Source organism: Strongylocentrotus purpuratus, unplaced genomic scaffold (assembly GCF_000002235.5).
Source record: "Strongylocentrotus purpuratus isolate Spur 01 unplaced genomic scaffold, Spur_5.0 spur5_scaffold_19, whole genome shotgun sequence".
NCBI lineage: Eukaryota > Metazoa > Echinodermata > Echinoidea > Camarodonta > Strongylocentrotidae > Strongylocentrotus > Strongylocentrotus purpuratus.
Genome location: NW_022145604.1, coordinates 21796730 through 21819592, shown reverse-complemented (window position 1 = coordinate 21819592; position 22863 = coordinate 21796730). Strand labels below are relative to the sequence as shown.

At 37.4% G+C, this 22863-nt stretch overlaps 1 protein-coding gene across 2 annotated transcripts; it reads right to left on the bottom strand.

Moving 5' to 3' along the window:
* Positions 1-1111: 1111 nt before the first annotated feature.
* On the bottom strand, positions 1112-22257 carry LOC576452 (methylmalonyl-CoA mutase, mitochondrial). 2 transcript variants are annotated; one of them, XM_030990580.1, is made up of 20 exons: positions 22207-22257; positions 21260-21335; positions 20002-20133; positions 19238-19369; positions 18374-18480; positions 17632-17710; positions 16842-16946; positions 16199-16333; positions 15357-15474; positions 14829-15040; positions 12248-12424; positions 11300-11383; positions 10553-10658; positions 9946-10082; positions 9370-9441; positions 8473-8625; positions 6868-7008; positions 5189-5316; positions 4310-4398; positions 1112-3324 (listed from the first exon to the last, which is right to left on the bottom strand). In XM_030990580.1, the coding sequence occupies exons 2-20, from the start codon at positions 21323-21325 to the stop codon at positions 3245-3247; spliced, it is 2253 nt and encodes a 750-aa protein (XP_030846440.1). In that variant the 5' UTR covers positions 21326-21335; positions 22207-22257; the 3' UTR covers positions 1112-3244. The 2 variants fall into 2 exon arrangements, with proteins under 2 accessions (XP_030846440.1, XP_030846439.1); XM_030990579.1 differs by having other exon boundaries at positions 22190-22252.
* Positions 22258-22863: the final 606 nt, after the last annotated feature.

The following is a 22863-nucleotide window of genomic DNA, read 5'->3' as shown; positions in this document are numbered from 1 at the left end:
CTTCATCTTTTCTTTCTTCTTCATCTTTTTCTTTCTTCTTCATCTTTTTCTTTTCCTCTTCTTGTTTTTAGCCATCTCACTTCTTGAATGCTTCTTCTTCTCTTTCTTCTTCTTTATTCTATCTCTTTTCTTCTCCTCCACCAAATTAAAAACGATGGATGTGTTAGCCTAGCTCGTCACACCAGGCGGTCCTCATCCTCTCCCTATCCCCTTCTCTCTATCTTCTTCTCCTTTCTTATTCTTTTTTCATCTTCTTTCTTTTCTTTCCTCTTCTTGTTGTATTCCATCTTAATTCTTGAATGCTTTTTCTTCTCTTCCTTACTCTTTCTTCTATCTCTCTTCTTCTCCTCCACCAAACTAAACCGTTGGATGTTTAAGCCTAGCTCATCACACTGGGGTGGTCCTCATCCTCTCCCTATCCCCTTCTCTCTCTTCTTTTCCTTCTTCTCCATCTTTTTCCTTTATATTTAGTTCTTTTCCTTCTTTCTTCTTCCCCTTTTTTTTCTTTTTTCTTCTTCTTTTTCATCTTCTTTCTTTTCATTTTGCCTTTTACTCTTCTTGTTTTTTCCATGTTACTTCTTGAAAGCTTCTTCTTCTTTCTTCCATTTATCTTCTTATCCTCCTCCAAACTAAACCGATGGATGTATAAGACTAGCTCGTCACACCGGAACGGTCCTCATTCTCTCTTTCTTTTCTTTCTTCTACTTTACCTGTTCTATCATTCTCCTTTTTCTTTTCTTCTTCTCCTTTTTTCTTTTCCTCCTTCTTATTCCACTTCTTCTCTCTCCTTTCTTTCCTATTTATTATCCTTCCTTATTCTTTGTTTTACTTTCTTTCATTCTACAGTGTGCTTTCTTCTGTTCTCTTCTCAATTCTTAATTTTTTTTTATTTGTTCTCGTTCTCTTCCTCCTACTTTCTTTCTTCTCATTTTCATCCTAATTTCTTCTTCTACCTTCTGTCTTTTTGTCTATCTTCTTCTCTCTTATTTCTTTGATCTTCTCCTTTCTTCCTTCCTTTTATTATGCAAAAGCAAATAGCTATCGCCAGTTTTCCTGTAATTTACAAGTTCTATATATTTTATATAATTTAACAATCACAGACAGAAAACAATTTTGTTGAAAAGATATAATTTATTTCTTAGTCTTCTTTTTCCAACAAATAATTGTAGGCTTTAGAATAACAATAGTTTGTGCCTTAAAATTCTGTACACATGTAACACATCTCATATTGACATTTGACTTATATCTTTGATAAATTCACCAATTAGGACCGAAATATCATTGAATGTCATACGAATACAAAAATGCATAAATACATACCATTAATACAAATGATAGATATCAATATATATATGGACAATCTGTGTAGATGCGAGTAGCACAATCATTACCTTATGAAATGCAAAATGAACGTTACACAAACCCCAACACAATAGAGCCATTAAATGGTTACAATTATCCCACAGCAAGGTTAACAAGATAAAAATGGAATTAAAGAAATTTACTCAAGTGCAGTTTAGTACCCTAGAAAAGAAATCACATTTTATTATGTAGTATGTCACTTGAATATTACTTCGATTTCCCATTTCAAAAGGTAATGCGCAAAGGAAATTGGAATTTACTGTGGGTGAGTTTTTAAAGTCTTTCCGATAATACTGATTGAAAGAATTTATCACAAGCATACTAAAATAATCATAATCTTGTATGGTAATAACAAAATTATGACTAGTCATCAATTAGTATTATTGATTTAGCTATGAAAGTAATTACCTCCTGCTTCTATCAATGATGATACAGTAGTATTGTGCGATTTCAAATACAGTGGAACCTGTATATAAAGACTGCTCAAAAGACACAAGAAAAGTAGTCTTAAGAGGCAGATGGTCTTGATGTACAGGTTCCTTCAGTACATGTTTCAATGACAAACCAATTTTCAAGGTAAACAAAAAATGTGGTCTTTCTATACAGGTTGTCACTAAAGCAGGTTTTACTGCATTAAAGACCCAATAGTCTGCAATTTTACTATCTTAAGTTTCATGCATTTTTTAAAATACAGGTAATATTAACAAAAAGAAAACAAAAGTTATTCAGATAGCTACGATGTCCCATGAGGGTGGATTGTACTTGTACAGGTAATATCACAACAGTAGTACAAATGTTCAATGTTGCTCTCAGAAACAATCTTTGCATTTCACAATCAAACAGTATTGCACAAAAACATTAGCAAATTCTGCAATGCTAAATGACTAATTTAATGGACTTTATAAGTTCTAGAAATTTTTATTATCTACTTCAAGCCATTCATCATCATCAAACTATGCAGTTTCTAAAATGGGATATTTCAACATATGGTGTTCCCAGGACATTTGAGGAAATAAAATGTTATCATTTCCATTTGCTACTCCTTAATTTTTTTCTTCTTCTAGATTACTCTGACAGAATACTGGAGAGCATTCTCAGCTCTGGTTCTCTTGAAGATATTGTCTTTTTTTTAGTGATATGCCTGAGAACATTTGTTTATGAGACGATGCAAGCTACATTTTCATCAAATGAAGAGTTTCACATGGCTTGGGGTCTCGATTGAAGCTGGTTCTGTTGACTTCATGCTCTTTCAAAAGTGTTATCCATGAAGGTTGTTACTTGTGAGACAACTGAAGTTACATCTACGACCCAGGTGATGTAAATGAGTACATGGCAGGAATTCATTCTTTGAAATGCTAGAGCGCAGTAATGGCAGCCATGCTAAAGCCGCGGTAATAATGGTGGAGCGCCAGGCGTGTCAAGTCCGACAAACATGAGCGCTTTTTAAGAACCCACCATTACTGTTACTCAAACAAGAAGTCTCACATGGTATGTGCTCTGGGAAGAAGTTGGTTCTAGATGACATACTCTTTAAACATTGAAATCCATGAAAGCTTTTATTTGTGAGACAGAGGAAGTTGGATCTCGATCTCTATTTTTGTTGGGGAAGGGGGGGGGGTGGGTGCCAACATGGCATGGGCTCTCCAACCAAGTTGCTGTTCTTGAATATGTTTTCTTGAAAAAGCGAGATTTACGGTTTTTAAAATTTTGATTGTAAGACCATGCCATTGGAAGTTCTATCGCCCCTGAAGGGGGATGGGGAAGCTTTAAAGCGTTTCTCTTGATGAAGATGGTCACTACAGAGCGAGATCAACGACAGTCTTCCACTTGTGAGACCACTGTACGCCCATCATCCTAGAAAGAGAGAGAGGAGGGGTTTGCCTCACATAGCATGTGCTCTCTTCCCTAGCTCCTCCTGGATGTCATCCACAACCTTGATGGCTGCTACGGGTATCCTTGTACCTAGAAAACAAACATCCCAGGAATATGGTTAACCCTTCATAGCCCATAAAATATATATGTTGCGAATATGTTTTTATATTAGATAGCTTAGACCGAGACCGAGATGTGATTGATCCAGAGCTTGTCACGTGATATCAATTGCGAGGATCCAAATTGTTATATTTTCCTGGTTGGTTATATTTTAATGGCTGGTGAATTTTTTTTTTCATTAATTTTTTTTTTCCCCTTGAAATTATTTTTTCCACATTTTCTTTTTTTTTTCCCCAAAAATGCTCGGGAAAATATAACCACTTGGGAAATATAACTCCCTTCAGCGGTCCAAATAATGTTATATTACACCCCCTGCCAGTCAATAACTGTATAATACAACCCCTGTATGAAACAAATTTATTCCATCATCAATAACCAAGAATACAAAAGTTAATGAAATTTTCTGTACATAGCTAATTGTAGAGGAGCATGCAAGATATGTCCCTGTGTTGCAAATTTGTGTTTCACTGATGACAACTTAAAAAATTCACAACTTTCCTATTTTTAATTAGATATGGCTCAAAGTTTCACTAATTTGTTTCTCTAATTTGTCTGCTTCTATCAAAAGTATCGTAATATCTTAGGATATTTAGGATTCAGGATTCAGGGCCCGTATTCAATTCCATACTTAAGTAAAAAATTAAGCTTTGTACCTAGTAGTTGGGTTAGATAAAATACTTAGCCAATTTTGGTATTCAGTTCAAACTTTTGGCTAATTATTTTACCCTAGATTTGAGACAGCTCCCTACCAGACTTAAGCCAATTGTTAGGAGGCGTTGATTTGGCAGGCATATGGTTTTCTAACGCAGTATCACAACCTGCGCACAATTATATTAGCGCGCATTAATTTCGCATTATTATTGATTGACCGTGTGATGTCACAATTAAGTAAATTTCTTAGCTTAACAATTTACTTATTCTAAATATTGAATTGAATATTAGCCAAGAAGCTTACCTGGTCCAAAGATGCTCTTAACTCCTTCATTGAAGAGGAAATCATAATCCTGAGGTGGGATGACCCCACCCACAATCACTCCAATGTCACTGTAATACAATCACATTATGAAGCATGTTAGTAATATAGTACAGGGTATTGCAGTTTGATTGGGATAATGGGTAAGTTGATAATTGAAACTTCTAGAACATGAACAAAACTTGCTGATCTGTGCATGCAATATGAGTAGGAATTAATTCCTTGAAATGCTAGAGCACCGTAATGGCAGCCGTGCTAAAGCCATGGAAATAATCAGGAGCGCCAAGAGTGTCCAGTCTGACAGATATGAGCGCTATACAAGAGCCCAATATTATTATTACTATTATTATGACACCATAATTTTAGATGATTTTTAAACCTATAACCGTTTCTAAGGCACAAGCTCTGAGGTCAAATGATATCTGGTCAATAACGACATGAACGAAATACGTAACTTAAACACTGAAGAAAATACTCTAGCTAACCCTAACCATAAAACCCAACTGCAGCCCTTACCCTAAATTTAACCCCATATCTGTCATATCTGATATTAATCTTGGTTCAAATGTCAGGTATTATTTATACTGTGTCATCTGCTTTTGGAACATGAATTAAAGTGGAAAATTTGAAAGATGATTTAGTGATAGTGCAAAATATGAAAAAGAAAGAAAGAAAAGGAAAAATTAAGAAAATATTCCCATGAATGAAGTGTGACATAACAAACACATAGTTACTAACTTAAACCAAACTATTTCAGTATTCTAATAGATGAAAATAGATTTTTCTCGAAAGAGTCAGAATTATATTTCTCTCATCCTTTTCCAAAATTATAAAGCAAAAAAATGAAAGCCATAAACTCACCCTCTACCCATGTTCTTCAATGCCTTGATGAGTTCAGGGACCAGTGTCTTGTGGCCTGCTGCTAATGTACTCACTCCTACGGCATGAACATCAGCATCTATCGCTTGCTGGGCAACCTCACTAGGAGTCTGGAAGACAACATGGATAGCAATTGGTCAGTTTTTCATTATCATAATAACTAGGGATCCCAGTTGGTCTTCGATGCTGTAGAGTTGTTAGGAGAGATGTCGTAGTTGAGTTGTTTAAATGTAATCCCAGACACACCACTAATGTCCTTTGGCAAGGTATTAATCTACATTTGCCACTCCATACCCAGAAGAGAAATGGGGACCATGTAGGATGACGACAGCCTTTGAGTTAGTAATGCACTTGTCATTGTCTTGTCAAGACGCACCTCTTGACCCCCGGGAATGGTGCGTCATTGTACCGATGTGAGTCGTACATTTTGATACCATGACGCACCTTCCGTCACAGAAAGTGACACACCATTACATTCCATCGACGCACATTTGAGTCAAACATATGACATACCATTTCATGAAAATGACTAGCCAATGACGCACATTTGAGAAACACTTCTGCTTGGAGAAAGTGACGGTCCCATTGACACACCAAATGACGCAACGTGGTGAAGTGACTTACTATGACGCACATATGGGTCAGTATTGTGACGGACATTTTGCGGCCATGACGGTACTGTGCGTCGCGATTTGGGGGAACATGACGCAACCATGACGCACCATCCCCGGGGGTCAAAAGGTGCGTCTTACAAATGACACCTGCATAATTGCCATATGCCCTCATGGTGACCAAATGGTATGAATACTCCTAAGATATATATATATAGGAGATGGTACACACTTTTCGTGAATTCATCCGAAGGCCAGGGTAATAATATCTGTAAAAAGCTTAGAGACAGCATTTCATTTTAAGCGCTATATAAATCCTGATTATTATCATCAGATGAGATTGAGACAAGTGGAGCCTGAAGTAGCATCAGAGAGCTGACAGACCAAATAAATACCACTGAATTTGCGTCCGTGTAATATCAATCTATTTTCTGCCACAACAACTGCACATAGAAAATGCTTTACATTGTTTCTTTTTGACACATTTGTTTTCATCTCAAATGTCATTTGGTGCTTCAATGGGCATATTGATAAATTGGATTCATTGCCATTCATATTATATAGTCAAATACAAAATTAACTGACATTTTCAGGACAACCTGGGAGATTATCTTGGTGACTTATTCATTTTCTCCATTTAGAGGTATGTTTTCTCTGGAGAACCATAGGGTTATATCTTTAAATCTGTTAGTTAATACCCTAGAAGGCTATTAACTCTATGTTAAATGAGCTATTTTGACTCTTTGTAGATACCTATCATTTAGAAGCAGAGGAAGACAGTGCATCAAATACATGGATATGTTCATTGGGCTGACTGGTAACAGAAGTAATGTCACATACATCACAAAAAAAATAGATGTCTCGAACTGACAAGGCTACAAGCAAGCAAGAAAGCTAAGCATGCATCGTGTTTGAATTCAAAGAGTACAACAATTTTACTGAAAATTGAATATTTGATCTGCTGAAAACCAGAAGGATGTTATGTATGAAACACAATATGAGTTAGTGTACTGCTGGTTCTCAGAAGACACTTTCTCCCATCATATTTACCTGGAAGAGTGGCCCGATATCGACGTCGAATCCAAGATCGGCAAAGCTTGTGGCGACCACTTTGGCTCCCCTATCGTGTCCATCCTGTCCCATCTTAGCAACCAGGAGTCGAGGCCTTCTTCCTTCCGCCTTCTCAAAGTCCTATCAAAGACATCAAAATGAAACAGAGGGCTATTATTGGGTGACTGACAATTGTATAATAAAGTGCAATACTAAAGGTTACATTCAAAATTTAGCAAAGTGGTAGAGCAGTGGTCTTGTGGAAGGTCTTGGGTTCAAAAGTAAGTTGAGGAGCTAGTGCCCTTTGGTAAGGCATTAATCTGCAAGTATTTAGCAATTTGTAAAGGACTTAAAGCCGTAGGTCCACTGATGTGTTGCACTGACAGTATGTTTAAGGGTAGGATTAGGGATTTTGGAGGTTCAGGGTCAGGGTTATGAATGTGGATAGTTTAGGAAATTGTAGGCATGACAGCTCTTGCCTTGTCAGATCCCATAAAACCTGAAATACATGTAGTAGTAGTAGTAGTAGCTGTCTGTCGCGAAGTGACAATGACCGCCTTCACTTTCATGAAGGCTGCTTGCAAAGATGGGTAAGTACCGGTAGCTCTTGCAAGTTACTAACGGCACTCTGCCGGGGAACTGGTGGCAGTTTCACACCGGGAAGGACAAGCCAGGACGGTGTGAACCACTAGACCAGGCCTTCTCAACTAGTTTATTAGAAGTGCCAAAACGAAAAGAATTTGTAGTTGAAGTGCCACCCTGTATGGTTGACTGTTCTGCGAGGGAGCGTAGCAACTGAGCCGAAAATGGGTGGGGTCCAGGGGTGAAGCCCTAACGGGGGTAGCAGGGGTCGGTGCCCCCTGAAGATGGTGGAATTAGGGCTTTCAAAAGGCCCAAATGGGGCATTTCTAACACTATTTCATTCCACAATATAATCAATCATATTAATTTTATATTGATGTGAAAAAACAGTACAATTCCTGGGTACAATTACACTGGAGGTATATTTATATGTAGTTTTTTGTGTGCAATAAACACGGGAAATGTCAAAACAAAGTGAAAATCAAACAGACAAAAACAAGATGTTTCCAGAGATTGGCAATGTTAAAGTTGGTATCCCATCGTAAGCTTATTTGTTGTTCAGACCTTATAGTTTAGAATCGTATAAAATGGTAAAAAACGATAAATTCCCCTTTCTCACTGTTTGTTAAGCAGGCATTTTGGGCTCAAATTCAACTGCAACTTTTTGATTTAGCTGAGTATTTAATTCTAAAATATATATTTTCTTTCTTTCTGTTTTTTGTTTTGTTGTTGCAACAGTCGCGCGCCACTCCCACTGACCGCAAGCGCCACAAGTGGCGCGCGCGCCGCCAGTTGAGAAGGCCTGCACTAGACCCTGCAGTGACTGGTCGAAGGATGTTGGGAGTTCCATATTGTCAATCAACCTCAATGCTGTCATGGTGGCATGGTTTTCTGTTAGGGTTTGCTCCCTTAGCCTTAGATTCTAAAGAGAACCTGAACCACAAGGCAGTGGTTACAACTATGTATGGCAATTACAATTAACACAAATTCAAATACATGTAATCAACCAATAAACAATCATACCTCAACTCGACTGATGCAGGCTTGGATCTCCTCATCATCTCCGTACTCTGACTTGTAAGCTCCGCTCACCATCCTGTCGCTAGCAACGTGACGGGTAAACACTTTCTCCATCGCCATGGAGATCTCCTCCACCGTACATCTCGCTCTTGCTGCCTGTATATACCATGAAATTAACATAAGAATGAGTAAATTACATCATAATCATCATCATCATCGTCATTATTCTTTCCATTACAAGATACTTAATATGAGACACAAAATGCTTATCTTTTTTTCTGTTTTCTTCTTCTTCTTCAGTTTTATATCTTTCTTAAAGTGGTTCACCATCTCAAGTCCAAATGGATCTTTGATACATATTTCAGATTTCTGAAGGAGCAGATATCATTTAAGCTATTATTTTTGTGACGGTATATTATATATATATATTATATATATAGCAAAGGCTTGTAGGTTTGCTAACTTAACAACACACCCAAATGGGCTGTCAGTGCGTGTGTGCACATGTACCACAGAGAGGCAACAACTCTAGAAATAGACTACTTTAGTAATGTAATCAAATTTAATGCATAAATCTTGGTTAAGTGCCATGTTAGAAATAATTGTACTTCAGTAGTCAAAATGCGAATTGCATATATTAATTGTTTTTAGGTAGGACAAAAATAATGGGTTGTGTTACCTTACAAGACATACGCAATGTATGCAAATCGCATTTCGACTATTGAAATACAATTATTCATAGCAGGTGAATGAAATGATTTGTAACGAGGCACTCAACAAAGATTTTTGCATTGAATTTGAATACATTACGAAAATGGCCTATTGCCACGTATGCCTGTCATCCAGTAGAATATCTATATGCCAAAATGTTGGCTTGTAAAGAAACATGAAGTGATTTACCTGAACAGCGCATTCCAAGAGATTCTTCTCTCCTGAGCTGGCTTCTGAGATGGCATTTAATGCAGCTTCAGCCTGCAAGGAAAAAACAACAAAACAATATATCAGAGGTCATTTCAGGTTTTGTGATTTTAATAACCCGCATTCATATTGTGCAATCTATCTAGTTGTGCTAAAGTAAGGAGCATGAATCAATTACCATCGCTTTAGGATGACAGGTTTGATAAGGCTCTCAAGCATTTCAAGAAATTGCTTTCTACTTGGTACACATTTATCTCCCCAAGATCAAGAATGGCAAAGGTACTGTATATATCATGCCACCAGAGAAATCCTAATCCCTGACTTCAGGCCTCATAATCTCACCACAGCACCTCCTCTGCTAAGGAAGGAAGCATTAGACACTTTTTGTTTTACAAGAGCTTGGTTATTTCCATGTACAAATTGCCAATTTCTTTTTAAATATTAATTTACATTGGTTCATATACATCTTCAAATAACCTTCTGACCTTCTGCAAATCAAAACTGACCGTCATCTCCCTTTAAGACTTGAGTATTCAATAAGTATTAGATGAAACTCACCTCTTGTGAACTTCTCGATTGTTTGATATCCTTGAGTTTGTTGATCTGTTTCTCTCTCACTTCAGTATTATCAATGGAAAGCACCTCCATTGGCTCCTCCACGGCTAGCTTGTACTTGTTCACACCAACTATTACTTCTGAAAGTTTAGGAAATCATGTGTATCATGTTAGCATAGTGGGGTAGTAGCAGCAGGTTGCACAACCCAGTGCCTCTACAGAGATGCTAGTACCCCCTCAATAGCCAAAACCATGCCATGCCACTACATTAGCACAGTGGCTCCAACGCTAATACTGTCTGCTTGTCCACATAAACATTAATTCTAAATATATTTAATAAAGAGAGAATAAGAAAGAATACATGACACTATTTGAGAAGCATAAATTTATTATTAAAGTCTGATTCATAATTTGTCTCAGCTTACAAATTTTGCATTCACATCAAAACAGTTGGTAATTATCATGAAGTAATGAACCAGATTGCTAAAATCAACCATAATCTATACTTTTTTTAGAGTATTTATTTCTTTTCAACATACATTGTATAAACTAAAGTGTTATTGAAAATCATGCACACATGAATGATAGAAGAAAGTGTTTTTCTTCTCACCCTTTCCAGAGTCAATCCTGGCCTGTTTTTTGGCAGCACACTCCTCGATCTTCAGCTTACAGAATCCATCTGAGACAGCCTTGGCCATGCCTCCCATCTCTTCAATCTGAAACACACCAAAGAACACATCACACCAAAATCATGGAGTGGGGCTGTAGCTATTCAGTTAATACATATGGTAATGTGATAATCTGGGTTTGTATAGCACCTCATACATCTACTGTATCTCTTAGTGCTGTCAGGATACATTATTACCCCAGTCATTAGATTTAAGCTTGCCTGCACATTTTCCACTCCCTGGGGAGCATTCCAGCCAGGCAAAATTTTAACAGATGCATAAAATGCTGAACAAGACATGGTGCTTTAATAATAACGATAATACACCATACTTATATAGTACGTATCACAATATATCTCTATGCGCTCTATTTTTTTGCACATGAAGGACACCTTAATGCATAGGCAATTCTTTTGTAAGGAAGAGGTGGCCACTTTGCACTCTATAAATCAATGTATCAACTCTGTACCTAGTCTGTCAGGGTTGAAACCTGGGCCTATATACATCAAATTTCTTAAAAAATTATAAAAAAAAAATATTTGAGTATTTACTGAATTTTCAGGTCCATTAAAACACTTCACCCTGGCCTACAGTTAGTATATGTTAAATAGTCGGCCATGTGTTTACATGGTATCTATGACTGGGAAATTGTTGTTTTCGTGAATGAGCACAAAGTGTAGAAGGGTTACCTCAGCAATGATATTGTTGGCCGCCTCGTAGATTTCATCTGTCAGGTTCTCCATCATGTGAGAGCCTCCCCATGGATCCACAATCTGTCAGGTGATCAGATAGGAAAGTGTCAGGTGACCAAAATAAGAGTAAAACAAAGTGGTATACTGTTGTTGTCAATATCTACAATGTTCAATTTTATGCCATGTTTCCTTGCGAATAAGAGAATTTACAGGCAATGTTTATCTGTAGTTCACATTGCTGCCATGATCCAGTGCTGCATGACGATAAGACGTATGTCACTATGATGCAGCATGGTAATGTGGAGTACAAAATAAAAAGTACCTGTAGATAAAGAATGTTAAAATCGAGTATCAAATGTCTTGTGTCTTTTTGATTGGTTTGAATACTCGTTTTCTGGATCCACCCAAACGGATATAAACCAGCCTAGTGATGAACTACACGAACTACATTCCAATGATATGAGTTGTTGTTTGACAAAGTTATGGATTTCTTGACCTAACAACAGATGATGTTCAGATTCTGACTATGCACACACAATAACTTATACAAGGTGAATGTAACAGTTTGTAAGTGTGCATTCAATTTGAATGCATTAGAAGGAAAACAAAAATCAAAAACAGTAAGAAAAGTAATGAATCCAAATACAGGAAAACAATCCTCTCTAAACAAAATCTCCTATCCTTCCTTGACCACAACCTTGATATTAAACATATATTTTGTATTTTTTAATATTTTTGTAACAACAGAATGTTATATTTTAAGCCATTTTCTATCTCAACCTAATTATCATCAGCTATGTTATCTTAGGGAATTTGCACTCCAAACATTTTTTGTTTATGCATTGTTCCTACTATGTATTATATCTCGATGTAATACCCTGAATTTTATTATCTGTAAACAATTATTTTAGATGGTGAATAAATAAAACAAACAAACAAAAATACCTTTGGGATGCCACTCTCCTCCTGGAGAATGATCTGTGTGTTCCTGGCGATACGAGCGCTGGTCACGGTGGGCAGTCCTAGGGCCTCATCGTAAGAGTTTGTGTGAAGTGACTGGGTTCCTCCAAACACAGCCGCCATCGCCTCTATCGTGGTCCTGATTACGTTGTTGTATGGATCCTAGGAAACGGGGAAAAAAGAGGAGATGGAAAGGAATATGGTTTTACAATACAGCACTGAAATTTTATTTGTCAAAATTTCTAAAGACTGTTGCACTTTATCTTACACTTGCAATATTCTACCACTGTAGCACTGAATTAAAACTTTGTTAACACAAATCCATTCTGTGAGACACCAACTAAATATCTGTGATTGAAACTTCAGAATCATAGGATTGTGTTTCAATGTAACACTCTCTAAACACAATTTAACACTTTGTAAACGCTAATCAATGTATTTTACACCTGAGATACATTAACACTAACATCAACAAACATTATCTTACATTGACTATATGTTTCAAATTAAGCACTTTAATACTAATTAACACTTTGAAAACACCAATCAATATATCTTACACCTGAAATACATTAACACTCACATAAACTAGATGGAATTTTGACTGCGCGCAGTCGAAAATGATGCCTCCGCCATAGAGCAATTTAAACAAGTTTGGAGTTTAAATCTCCAGTGGTTCTTGAGATATCATGATAACAATCTCAATGTATGGAATTTCATAAGTTGACCTCTGTGACCCTTGACCTTTGACCTACGTGCTCCAAAATCTAATCAGATTGTCTTCCTATGGTGATACACACTATCATTAAGTTTGAAGTTTAAATCTCCAGTGGTTCTTGAGATATTATGATATGGTGATACATACTATCATTAAGTTTGAAGTGAAAATTCTTCAGTGGTTCTTGAGATATCGCGATAACGATCTCAATGTATGGAATTTCATAAGTTGACCTCTGTGACCCTTGACCTTTGACCTACGTGCTCCAAAATCTAATCAGATTGTCTTCCTATGGTGCTACACACTATCATTAAGTTTGAAGTTTAAATCTCCAGTGGTTCTTGAGATATTATGATAACAATCTCAATGTATGGAATTTCATAAGTTGACCTCTGTGACCCTTGACCTTTGACCTACGTGCTCCAAAATCTATTCAGATCGTCTTCCTATGGTGATACATACTATCCTTAAGTTTGAAGTTTTTACATCTCCAGTGGTTCTTGAGATATCATGATAACAATCTCAATGTATGGAATTTCATAAGTTGACCTCTATGACCCTTGACCTTTGACCTACGTGCTCCAAAATGTAATCAGATTGTTTTCTTATAGTGATACACACTATCACTAAGTTTGAAGTTTAAATCTCCAGTGGTTCTTGAGATATCATGATAACAATCTCAATGTATGGAATTTCATAAGTTGACCTCTGTGACCCTTGACCTACGTGCTCCAAAATCTAATCAGATTGTCTTCCTATGGTGATACACACTATCATTAAGTTTGAAGTTTAAATCTCCAGTGGTTCTTGAGATATTATGATATGGTGGTACATACTATCATTAAGTTTGAAGTGAAAATTCTTCAGTGGTTCTTGAGATATCGCGATAACGATCTCAATGTATGGAATTTCATAAGTTGACCTCTGTGACCCTTGACCTTTGACCTACGTGCTCCAAAATCTAATCAGATTGTCTTCCTATGGTGATACACACTATCATTAAGTTTGAAGTTTAAATCTCCAGTGGTTCTTGAGATATTATGATAACAATCTCAATGTATGGAATTTCATAAGTTGACCTCTGTGACCCTTGACCTTTGACCTACGTGCTCCAAAATCTATTCAGATCGTCTTCCTATGGTGATACATACTATCCTTAAGTTTGAAGTTTTTACATCTCCAGTGGTTCTTGAGATATCATGATAACAATCTCAATGTATGGAATTTCATAAGTTGACCTCTATGACCCTTGACCTTTGACCTACGTGCTCCAAAATGTAATCAGATTGTTTTCTTATAGTGATACACACTATCACTAAGTTTGAAGTTTAAATCTCCAGTGGTTCTTGAGATATCATGATAACAATCTCAATGTATGGAATTTCATAAGTTGACCTCTGTGACCCTTGACCTTTGACATACGTGCTCCAAAATCTAATCAGATCGTCTTCCTATGGTGATACATACTATCCTTAAGTTTGAAGTTTAAATCTCAAATGGTTCTTGAGATATCGCGCTAACAAACTCAATACAAGGAATTTCATAAGTTGACCTCTGTGACCTGTGACCTTTGACCTACGTACTCCAAAATCTAATCAGATCGTCTTCCTATGGTGATAAATACTATTCCCGAGTCTTAAGTTTAAATCTTAAATGGTTCTTGAGATATTGTGATAACGGTCAAACGGGACGGACGTACGGACATACGGACGTACGGACGGACAACCCGAAAACATGATGCCTCCGGCACCACCTTCGGTGGCGGAGGCATAAAAAACATTATCTTACACTGTCTGTAGTTTCAAATTAAGCAATTTAACATTGAATTAACACTTTATAAACACCAACCTGTTCAGTGAGAGACCATCCTGAGGTTTGTGAATGACACCTGAGCATCATGGAGTTGGGTTTCTTGGGGTTGAAGTGCTCCTTCATGAGATGGGCCCAGAGACGACGCGCCGCTCTCAGCTTGGCGATCTCAAAGTAGAAGTTCATGCCGATCCCCCAGAAGAAGGAGAGGCGAGGGGCAAACTCGTCAATGTCCATACCGGCTTTCAAGCCTGAGAGGGGATAGCGACAAAGAATAAAACAGTGGAACCTGTCTAGGAAGACCACCTGACTACAAGGACCATTTTTTGTGTTTCCCTTGGGTGGTCGTTACAGACAGATTTTACTGTACTACCAAGTCCTAAAACCTCGTTATTCTGAAGACATCCCTTTACTCAGAAACATAAGAACTAAGAGAAAAGAATTCATTCATTTTTCTGTCCCCATGGTTGCCTATTATTTAGTGATCAAAACACTATACACAAAAGCACATGAAATGGTTCAAGGAGCTACACATATTTAGCATAGTGAGATGGAGGAGAGTGGTACCTGTTCTGCAGTACTCCAGACCATCCGCTATGGTGAAGGCTAGCTCCAAGATAGTATCAGCACCAGCCTCTTGCATATGATAGCCAGAAATTGAGATGGAGTTAAACTTCGGCATGTGCTGGAAAAGAAAGTAATAGAGATACAAAGAAAGGAAGAAAGAAAAACTTATCAAGATTTTGGCTAGATGGCAACCTGATCACATTCTTTATCATTACTATGCAGTGGATCAAATGATCAGCAATTTGAGTCCTAGCTGAGGCACCAATGGCCTTTGGCAAGGCATTGACCTGAATACATACATGTGGGTGCAGTGAGTGGGTACACTGTAGGAAGTTATTCACTGAATGGTCTTTGCGCACTCACGCAGCTCCGCTTACCTCAGGGTAACAATAGTACCATGGGCAGCGTCCCATGAAACCGTCATAAGAACAAGTTCCCCGACATCCCATTGAAACCCTTGTTAAACTTAATACACCCATTTCAATGGGATGTCGGTAAACTTGTACTTAATATGACGGTTTTGTGAGATGCTGCCATGATGCCTTGTGCATCCCCTGGTATGGATATGTCCACAATATATATGTGCTTTATTAATATCATTATTGTTACTTGAATAGATGACGGCAAAACAGCAGCAGGACCAACAACTACAACAGCAGCAAATGAGTTACCTGAGAGGTGTAGGCAAAGATGTCACCTATGATTCTCAAAGGGCGTCCCCTGGTATGGATGTGCTTTATTTTAATCATTATTATTACTATTATTACTTGAATATATGATGGCAAACACAGCAATTCCAACAACAACAAAAAGAACAGCAGCAGCAGCAGCAAAGGAGTTACCTGAGAGGTGTAGGCAAAGATGTCACCTATGATTCTCATAGAGGGCTCTGGAGGGTAGATGTACGTATTCCTGACCATGAACTCCTTTAAGATGTCATTCTGGATCGTACCGGTTAGCTGCTCTTGACTTACACCCTGACAAACAGAGAGAGAGAGAGAGAGAGAGAGAGAGAGAGGGAAACGGAGGGAGTGAGAGAGAGAGAGAGAGGGACGGAGGGAGAGAGAGAGAGAGGAAAATAGGAGAGAAAGATAGGGAGATAGATAGAGAGAGGGAAAGAGAAAGAGGGGGAGAGGGAGAGAGATAGAGAGAGAGAGATTTAGAGAGACAGATATAGAGTGAGAAAAAGAGAAAGAAATAAAGAAGGTTAAAACAAGATAATATAAAGCAAGCAACTCAAACAGATAAAGAAAAAATTAATAATGTCTAGCGTTAAGTCAACAAATTGCTCAGTCAATTTTGATTTATTGAGGGACAACTCCTCCTGTTCAATTTTTTTCATTTTCTCCTTGTCCCTTTTACATGGGGACTTTAATCAAAAATATATAATTAAGAGAATAGGAGAGTCGATCAAATTAAAAAAAAAATTCATTCAGAGTAACTTTTCATCAGGGTTGATTTCCCTATAAATTGATAAATACTCACTTGTTCTTCTGCGGCAGCGATGAACATGGCCATAATTGGGAGAACAGCTCCATTCATTGTCATGGAAACAGACATCTTGTCAAGAGGGATGCTATCAAACAATACCTACAAAAATAAAGAGAATATACATAAAATGACAATGAAATTGAGGAGACAGAGAGACTAAACCTGGCATCAAGTGGAATATGACGATAAAAACATCAAAAGGATGAGCTTATTTAATATGCACACTCGATAAAATCAATATCATTTCCAGAATGAATCCTTTCAGTCATTGCAAGGCATCTTAGCAGCTGTCAAAGCATGTATTCACACCTTAGCTCATGCACTAGCGCTTTGGGAGAATCAAAACAATTTTGAAGACTTTAAGTATGAATTGACAGATTTGTTGCTTTGGTTGGTAATCTTGTACCCTGCATAAACCATATTTTGTATTCAACCCCAAAATAGTACAAGAATGCATTCACAATCGCAATTGGTTAAAGTTTGTCATAATTGCATTTCTATTTGCATAATTGCATTTGTATTTTGTGTAATTTTATTTGTATATCTTCATTGTGATTGTAATTGTACTTTTTTATATTCTAAATCCTTAAAAAAAAAAAAAATCCTGTAAAACATTATCTGGTTGCGAAGATATGTTTGAATAAACCTTGAATCTATTCATAGAAACATGCCCACGGTATATTTTTCTGAAAGTATGTGCATTCGGTATTGGCATCAAAGGTGATGTGCACTGATGTGCCCCCATCGTCCAAAATGAGGCTGAAAAGAGGAACACCTTACTTACCTTCATATCATCCACTGAATCGATGGCTACACCAGCCATACCCACATCACCATGCACTCTGGGATTGTCCGAGTCATACCTGCAAGGGAATACAATCAGAGTTAAGGGGAAGTTAAATTTGAACGATAGGCCAAGGCAAATGCTCAGGCCCAGGCTAAGGCTGAGGAAGAAAGGAATGATGAGGGAGACAAGAAGGGAGGTAAACTAAAATGAGGTAGAAAAGAAGGTAGAAAAGGAGGAGGAAACAAGAAGGGAGGAAGAAGAAAAGAATATAGGAAGAAAAAAAAAATTAAAAAAGATGAAGAAAAGAAAGGAGGAGGAATTAGAGAAGGTAGAGAGGAAGGAAGAGAAAAAGGGAGGAAAAGAAGGTAAAAAAGGAGAAAGAGAAGGTGGGAGAAAAGGAGGAAGAGAAGGTGGGAGAAAAGAAGGAAAACAAGGAGGAAGAAAAAAAGGGAAGAAGAAAAGAAGAGAGTAGGAAAAACAAATGAAGGTAGAAAAGGATGAAGAAAAGGAGGAGATGAAAGGAGGAAGAAAAGAAGGAGGAAGAAAATAAGAGAGGTAGAAAAGAAGGAAGAAAAGGAGGGAGAAAAAAGGAGGAAGAAAAGATGGGAGGAAGAAAAGGAGGACGGTGAAAAGAAGGAAAAAAATGAGCAAGAAAAGGAAAGGAAAAAGAATGAGGATAACAGAACAATAGAGAAAGCAAAGAAGCAGAAAGAAGAAAAGCTTTACGGTAGGATCTTACCCTCGATGTGTTGCCAAGTCAAATGCTACACTGAGTCCCTGTTGACCGGCCTTGATGTTCTCACGGTAAAACCTATTACTTTCCTCCACAGTACTGAAACCTGCATACTGAATAAAAAAAACACAAGGGATAACATAAATATTCATATATTCATGCATGATAAAGGAAATTATCACAATATCTAGGGCAGTGGTCTACTGATAATGACTCGACATTTTCTGCGGTGACAATGGCTCCCAGATGAATTTCGTCAAAGATTCATGGTTAGATTGAGTTTTTGGATTAGTTGAAAGGGGAAGTCTACAGTACCCTGATATTAAGTTGGTTTTAATGGAAGCAGAAAAATGAGAGGAACAGGTAAGTGAAAGTTTGAGCGAAGTCCTATTAAAAAATACAAAATTTATGAATATTTCAAGTTGCGATCAATCACAACACAAGCACCCTGTCACAACATCAATTTATTTATCATTAAATGAATTGGCCATTTAATTATCATTTTCTCAAAATGCTATTTCATTCTCCTCTGAACATTTACCGGTATGTATTTCTTCCTAAAGAAACATTTCTCACTTTCAATATCAAGGAGAACAATAATAATAATAATAATATGCCGTTCTGTGTAATATAACGTCTCTATGCGCTTTCAAAGGACTTTCAAGATTATTACCCTGGCTTTAGCTCCAACAACTAGTGCATTGAAGGAATGAATCCTACCAGGTACCCACCCACTTACTACACCTGGGTAGAATGGAAAATGTAGATTATTGTCTTGCCAAAGGTTTCAAACGGCTTTCAAACCTGTACCTTGTAGTTCACAGTCCAGACCACAATACCTCTACAATATGAACAAAGTAAGAATATTACCTGTCTGATTGTCCAAGGTCTCTGTGCATACATAGTGGGATAAGGTCCTCTGGTGTAGGGGTATTTGCCTGGGAGCTCATCAGGGTGCTTTGCTGTGTCTTGTTGAGTGAAGAGTGGCTTCAGAGAAATACCCTGTTTGGAAAAAAACACATATGTGTAATACAGAGAAACCTGCTACAGCGACCACCTGTATAGAAAGACCACCTGTCTATAAAGACCACATTTTATGTTTTCCCTTCAATAAAGTTTTTAATTGAAACATAAACTAAATGAACCTGCATTATATAGACCACATGCCTATGAACACTGCTTTCTTGTCTCCCATGAGTGGTCTTTGTAAACAGGTCTCACTTTGTCATACACTGTGTTGTTTCGAGAAGTATGATTTTACGAAGCAATGTATTACTGTTTTCAGGTTGTGTAAATAACTGTGCTGGTTTTCTTTGTGTATTCATGTATTTATAAAGATTTTGATCAGTAGGGAAATTAGACACTAAGAAACATGAAAAGCATCAGAGCATAAATTGTTTTCCTCAAACACAAGTTATTTGATCAGCAACATAATAATAACAGTGTTACAATGCAGTTTATAACACTTAATCATTAACTTAATAGGCCGACACTGGACTATAACAGGTCACGACAGCATTTCTAGTTCTCTCTTAAAAAAAGGAACTGCTATCATTCTCCAAGCCACCCCCCCCCCCTCCCCTTCCTCCCCCGGTGCACCCTGTAGCTACGCCACTGTGGTTAAGAAGGCTTACCTCTGGTGAATGCCATGTGAGTTTCTCTGTCGGATCTGCTCCCTTCAACTGTTTCTCAGCAAGCTTATTCCATTCTGGATTCAGAGGCTCTCTGTGCAAACAGCTGATACACGTCACTCTTGGTACTCCGGCCTGAATCATGAAATAAGGAAAAAAAAAATCTTTAAAAGAAGGTATCCTAAATCATAAAATAAAGATGTTTTTTCTCCTTTAAACAAAGTATCCTAAATCGTGAAATATAGATTTTTTTCTTTTAAAGCGGGACTGCGCTATTTGTAGCTACTTGCGCCTCTATATAGCAAACAATGCCTAAGCGGTACCCATTGGTCCCCCATGGTCCCCTTTTTCTTATGTTAATTGAGAGCTGATTTGATGAGATAACCACCTGTTAGTGACCATGCCGGGAGGTCTAATCCCTCCTGGCCAAACTAGTGCAGATAGGCTTTTAAAAAAGTATCCCTATTTTCAATAAAATTTTCTTCATAGAATAGCATAACTTGATATTTTGGAAAATGTTGTAAGGTCATGACTTAACAACACACAAAAATGAGATGGCAAAGTGCACACAAACTTTTATGAAGCATAGCTTACTAAGCTTAGTCATTGGGGGAAAACAACTTGAGAAAATTTGTTTGTTCTTGTCATCTGCAGATAGTATTGGTATTGGTATACCAACATGATTTAATAGTTTACAAATTACAGTTTCAATTTACACCAAGTCAAGTTTGATTTGACCCTAGATAAAACTGTAGAGAATAGAAATTTGATCGAAGACATGATCAATTGATATGAAATCTTTTATATTAAGTTGTATCTCATGAGCACAAACCTTGTAAAGTGAAGCAAAAAAATGTCTATGAAGGCATTTGGATTTAGGAATATTGTAACAAAAATTATCATCATTATCACTATCATCACCATCACCATCATCAGGTAACATCCGTTTTTCCCACACTATGGCCCGAATTCACAAAGGAGGTTTGTCGACAAATCTTGGTTTTTATTTCGACACGTTTTTACAAACCAGGTTTGTAAAAAACGCGTAAAAACGTGTAATATGACATACGAAAACCTCCTTTGTGAATTCGGGCCTATGGGTTTGGACATTACATTCCAGCTCCATGAACCTTCTCCAAGCGTTCCAGTCTTTAGCATCTACCTGGGTGAAGCCAGATACTCTCATATCTTCCTCTAATGTTTCCTTCCCAGTTTTTTTTTTTGTCACAAAAAATCTCTTTCTATTCATATTAGGCTTTACCTTGTGCAGGAGTTGAGCTGAATGCCAGCGAGCACTCTGAGCTAAAGCTGATCTAAGCTTCCACATGTTTGGAAACCTGCGTGATAAAGAGAAAAGGATCTTGGGTCTTCATCAAAGCTGAAACAAAACTATAACTCCTCAAATATCATTAGCATTGTTTGCCAAAGCAAAGTATTGTATTACAGCAAGTTTGTAATTGTTTGAAAGGCAACTCAAAATTGCTGAATATGCACCAGTCAAAGCCCTTCTCAAACTCTTGCATATTTAGCAATTACGAGCGAACAGCGCTCTATAATAAAAATATTCATATTTGCTGCGCCGCTACCGTGCATGTGCATGTATACTTTCCCATCAAAGACTTCTTCAATTTATAATTTTAAGTGGTTGGAAAGATGCCCAGAGTCAAAACTGTAATTAGTTTAGGTCTACTGCCTCTTTACATTGTGAAAAAATGTGACCCAACCCGAGCGCTGTTTAAATCATCTTCATAAACAGGCTCTGGAGCTCCCTAGTTGTAGTTCAATGAGGTATTGTGTGACATGATCAGTCCTGAAGATCACTGAAAGAAATTTGACCAATCTATTGCAGTGCTATTCTGCTGCTTTAAAAAACAAGTGCAAAGCTTTTGGGCGAATCTTGTTACTGGGACCGGGACTCGAGTCGGAGCACTATCAGCATCATACACCGAAGTTGTGAACGTACCGGTGCGACCATCCCACGCCTGCAGTCTCCCGCAAAAAATTGGTTGTTAACCTCTCTTTCACTGCCAACCCTCTAAAATTGCGGTTGCGTCATCACAGCTTATTTCTACCCATTTCAAGCAGCTATTCACAAGTCAAACCGCTACAGAACTCCGCCTTAACGTTAAAATTACATCATTCATTCTAAATACGACACATTTCCCACAACAAAATCGTCAGAAACTCTCACATTAACTAATGATTTACCAGAATTTTCTCCTGAGTTGACGTCGGGAATACAGACAGACTTGGGAGCGTATGGTATCTTGTATTACAAATCAGAAGAAAAAAAAAAAAAGAGTTAGTTTCATGATTCTTGGTCCTCCAAAATACTCGTCTGAGTTTTAACTGGAGATGCTCAAAAATGTATGTTATTCTTGGTTAATATAAAAGAACATTTTTTTCTCCAATTCTCTGTAATTGTTTTGATCATGCTTTAAAATCTGAAACAACCAATAGCCACCGTTATAATTTTTCCTCCTGTTCAAAAGTCTTAAAATTGATTGAATAGATCTCAACTGTATCAAACCTACCACCCATCCAATCACCACCCACTCAATCAATCAAACATTCATTTAATCTGATAATAAACACACCCCCCTGGGGGGTGTTTCACAAAGATCCTAAGTTGAACTTATCTCTAAGTTGGACTTAAAATTTATGGGAAGCCATTAGCATCCTTGAAAATATTTTGTAATTTTTTTTTAGAAGGCATGAAATGTTGATTCAAATCATTCATATTTTCTATTATCATGGGAGATTTCATGTTCTTGATGTGGAATTGATGAAAAGTCTAAAATACTCCAATTTTTGCTTTTGAATATATTTCATTTTAAGGCTCCAATGGCTGTCCATACTTTTTAA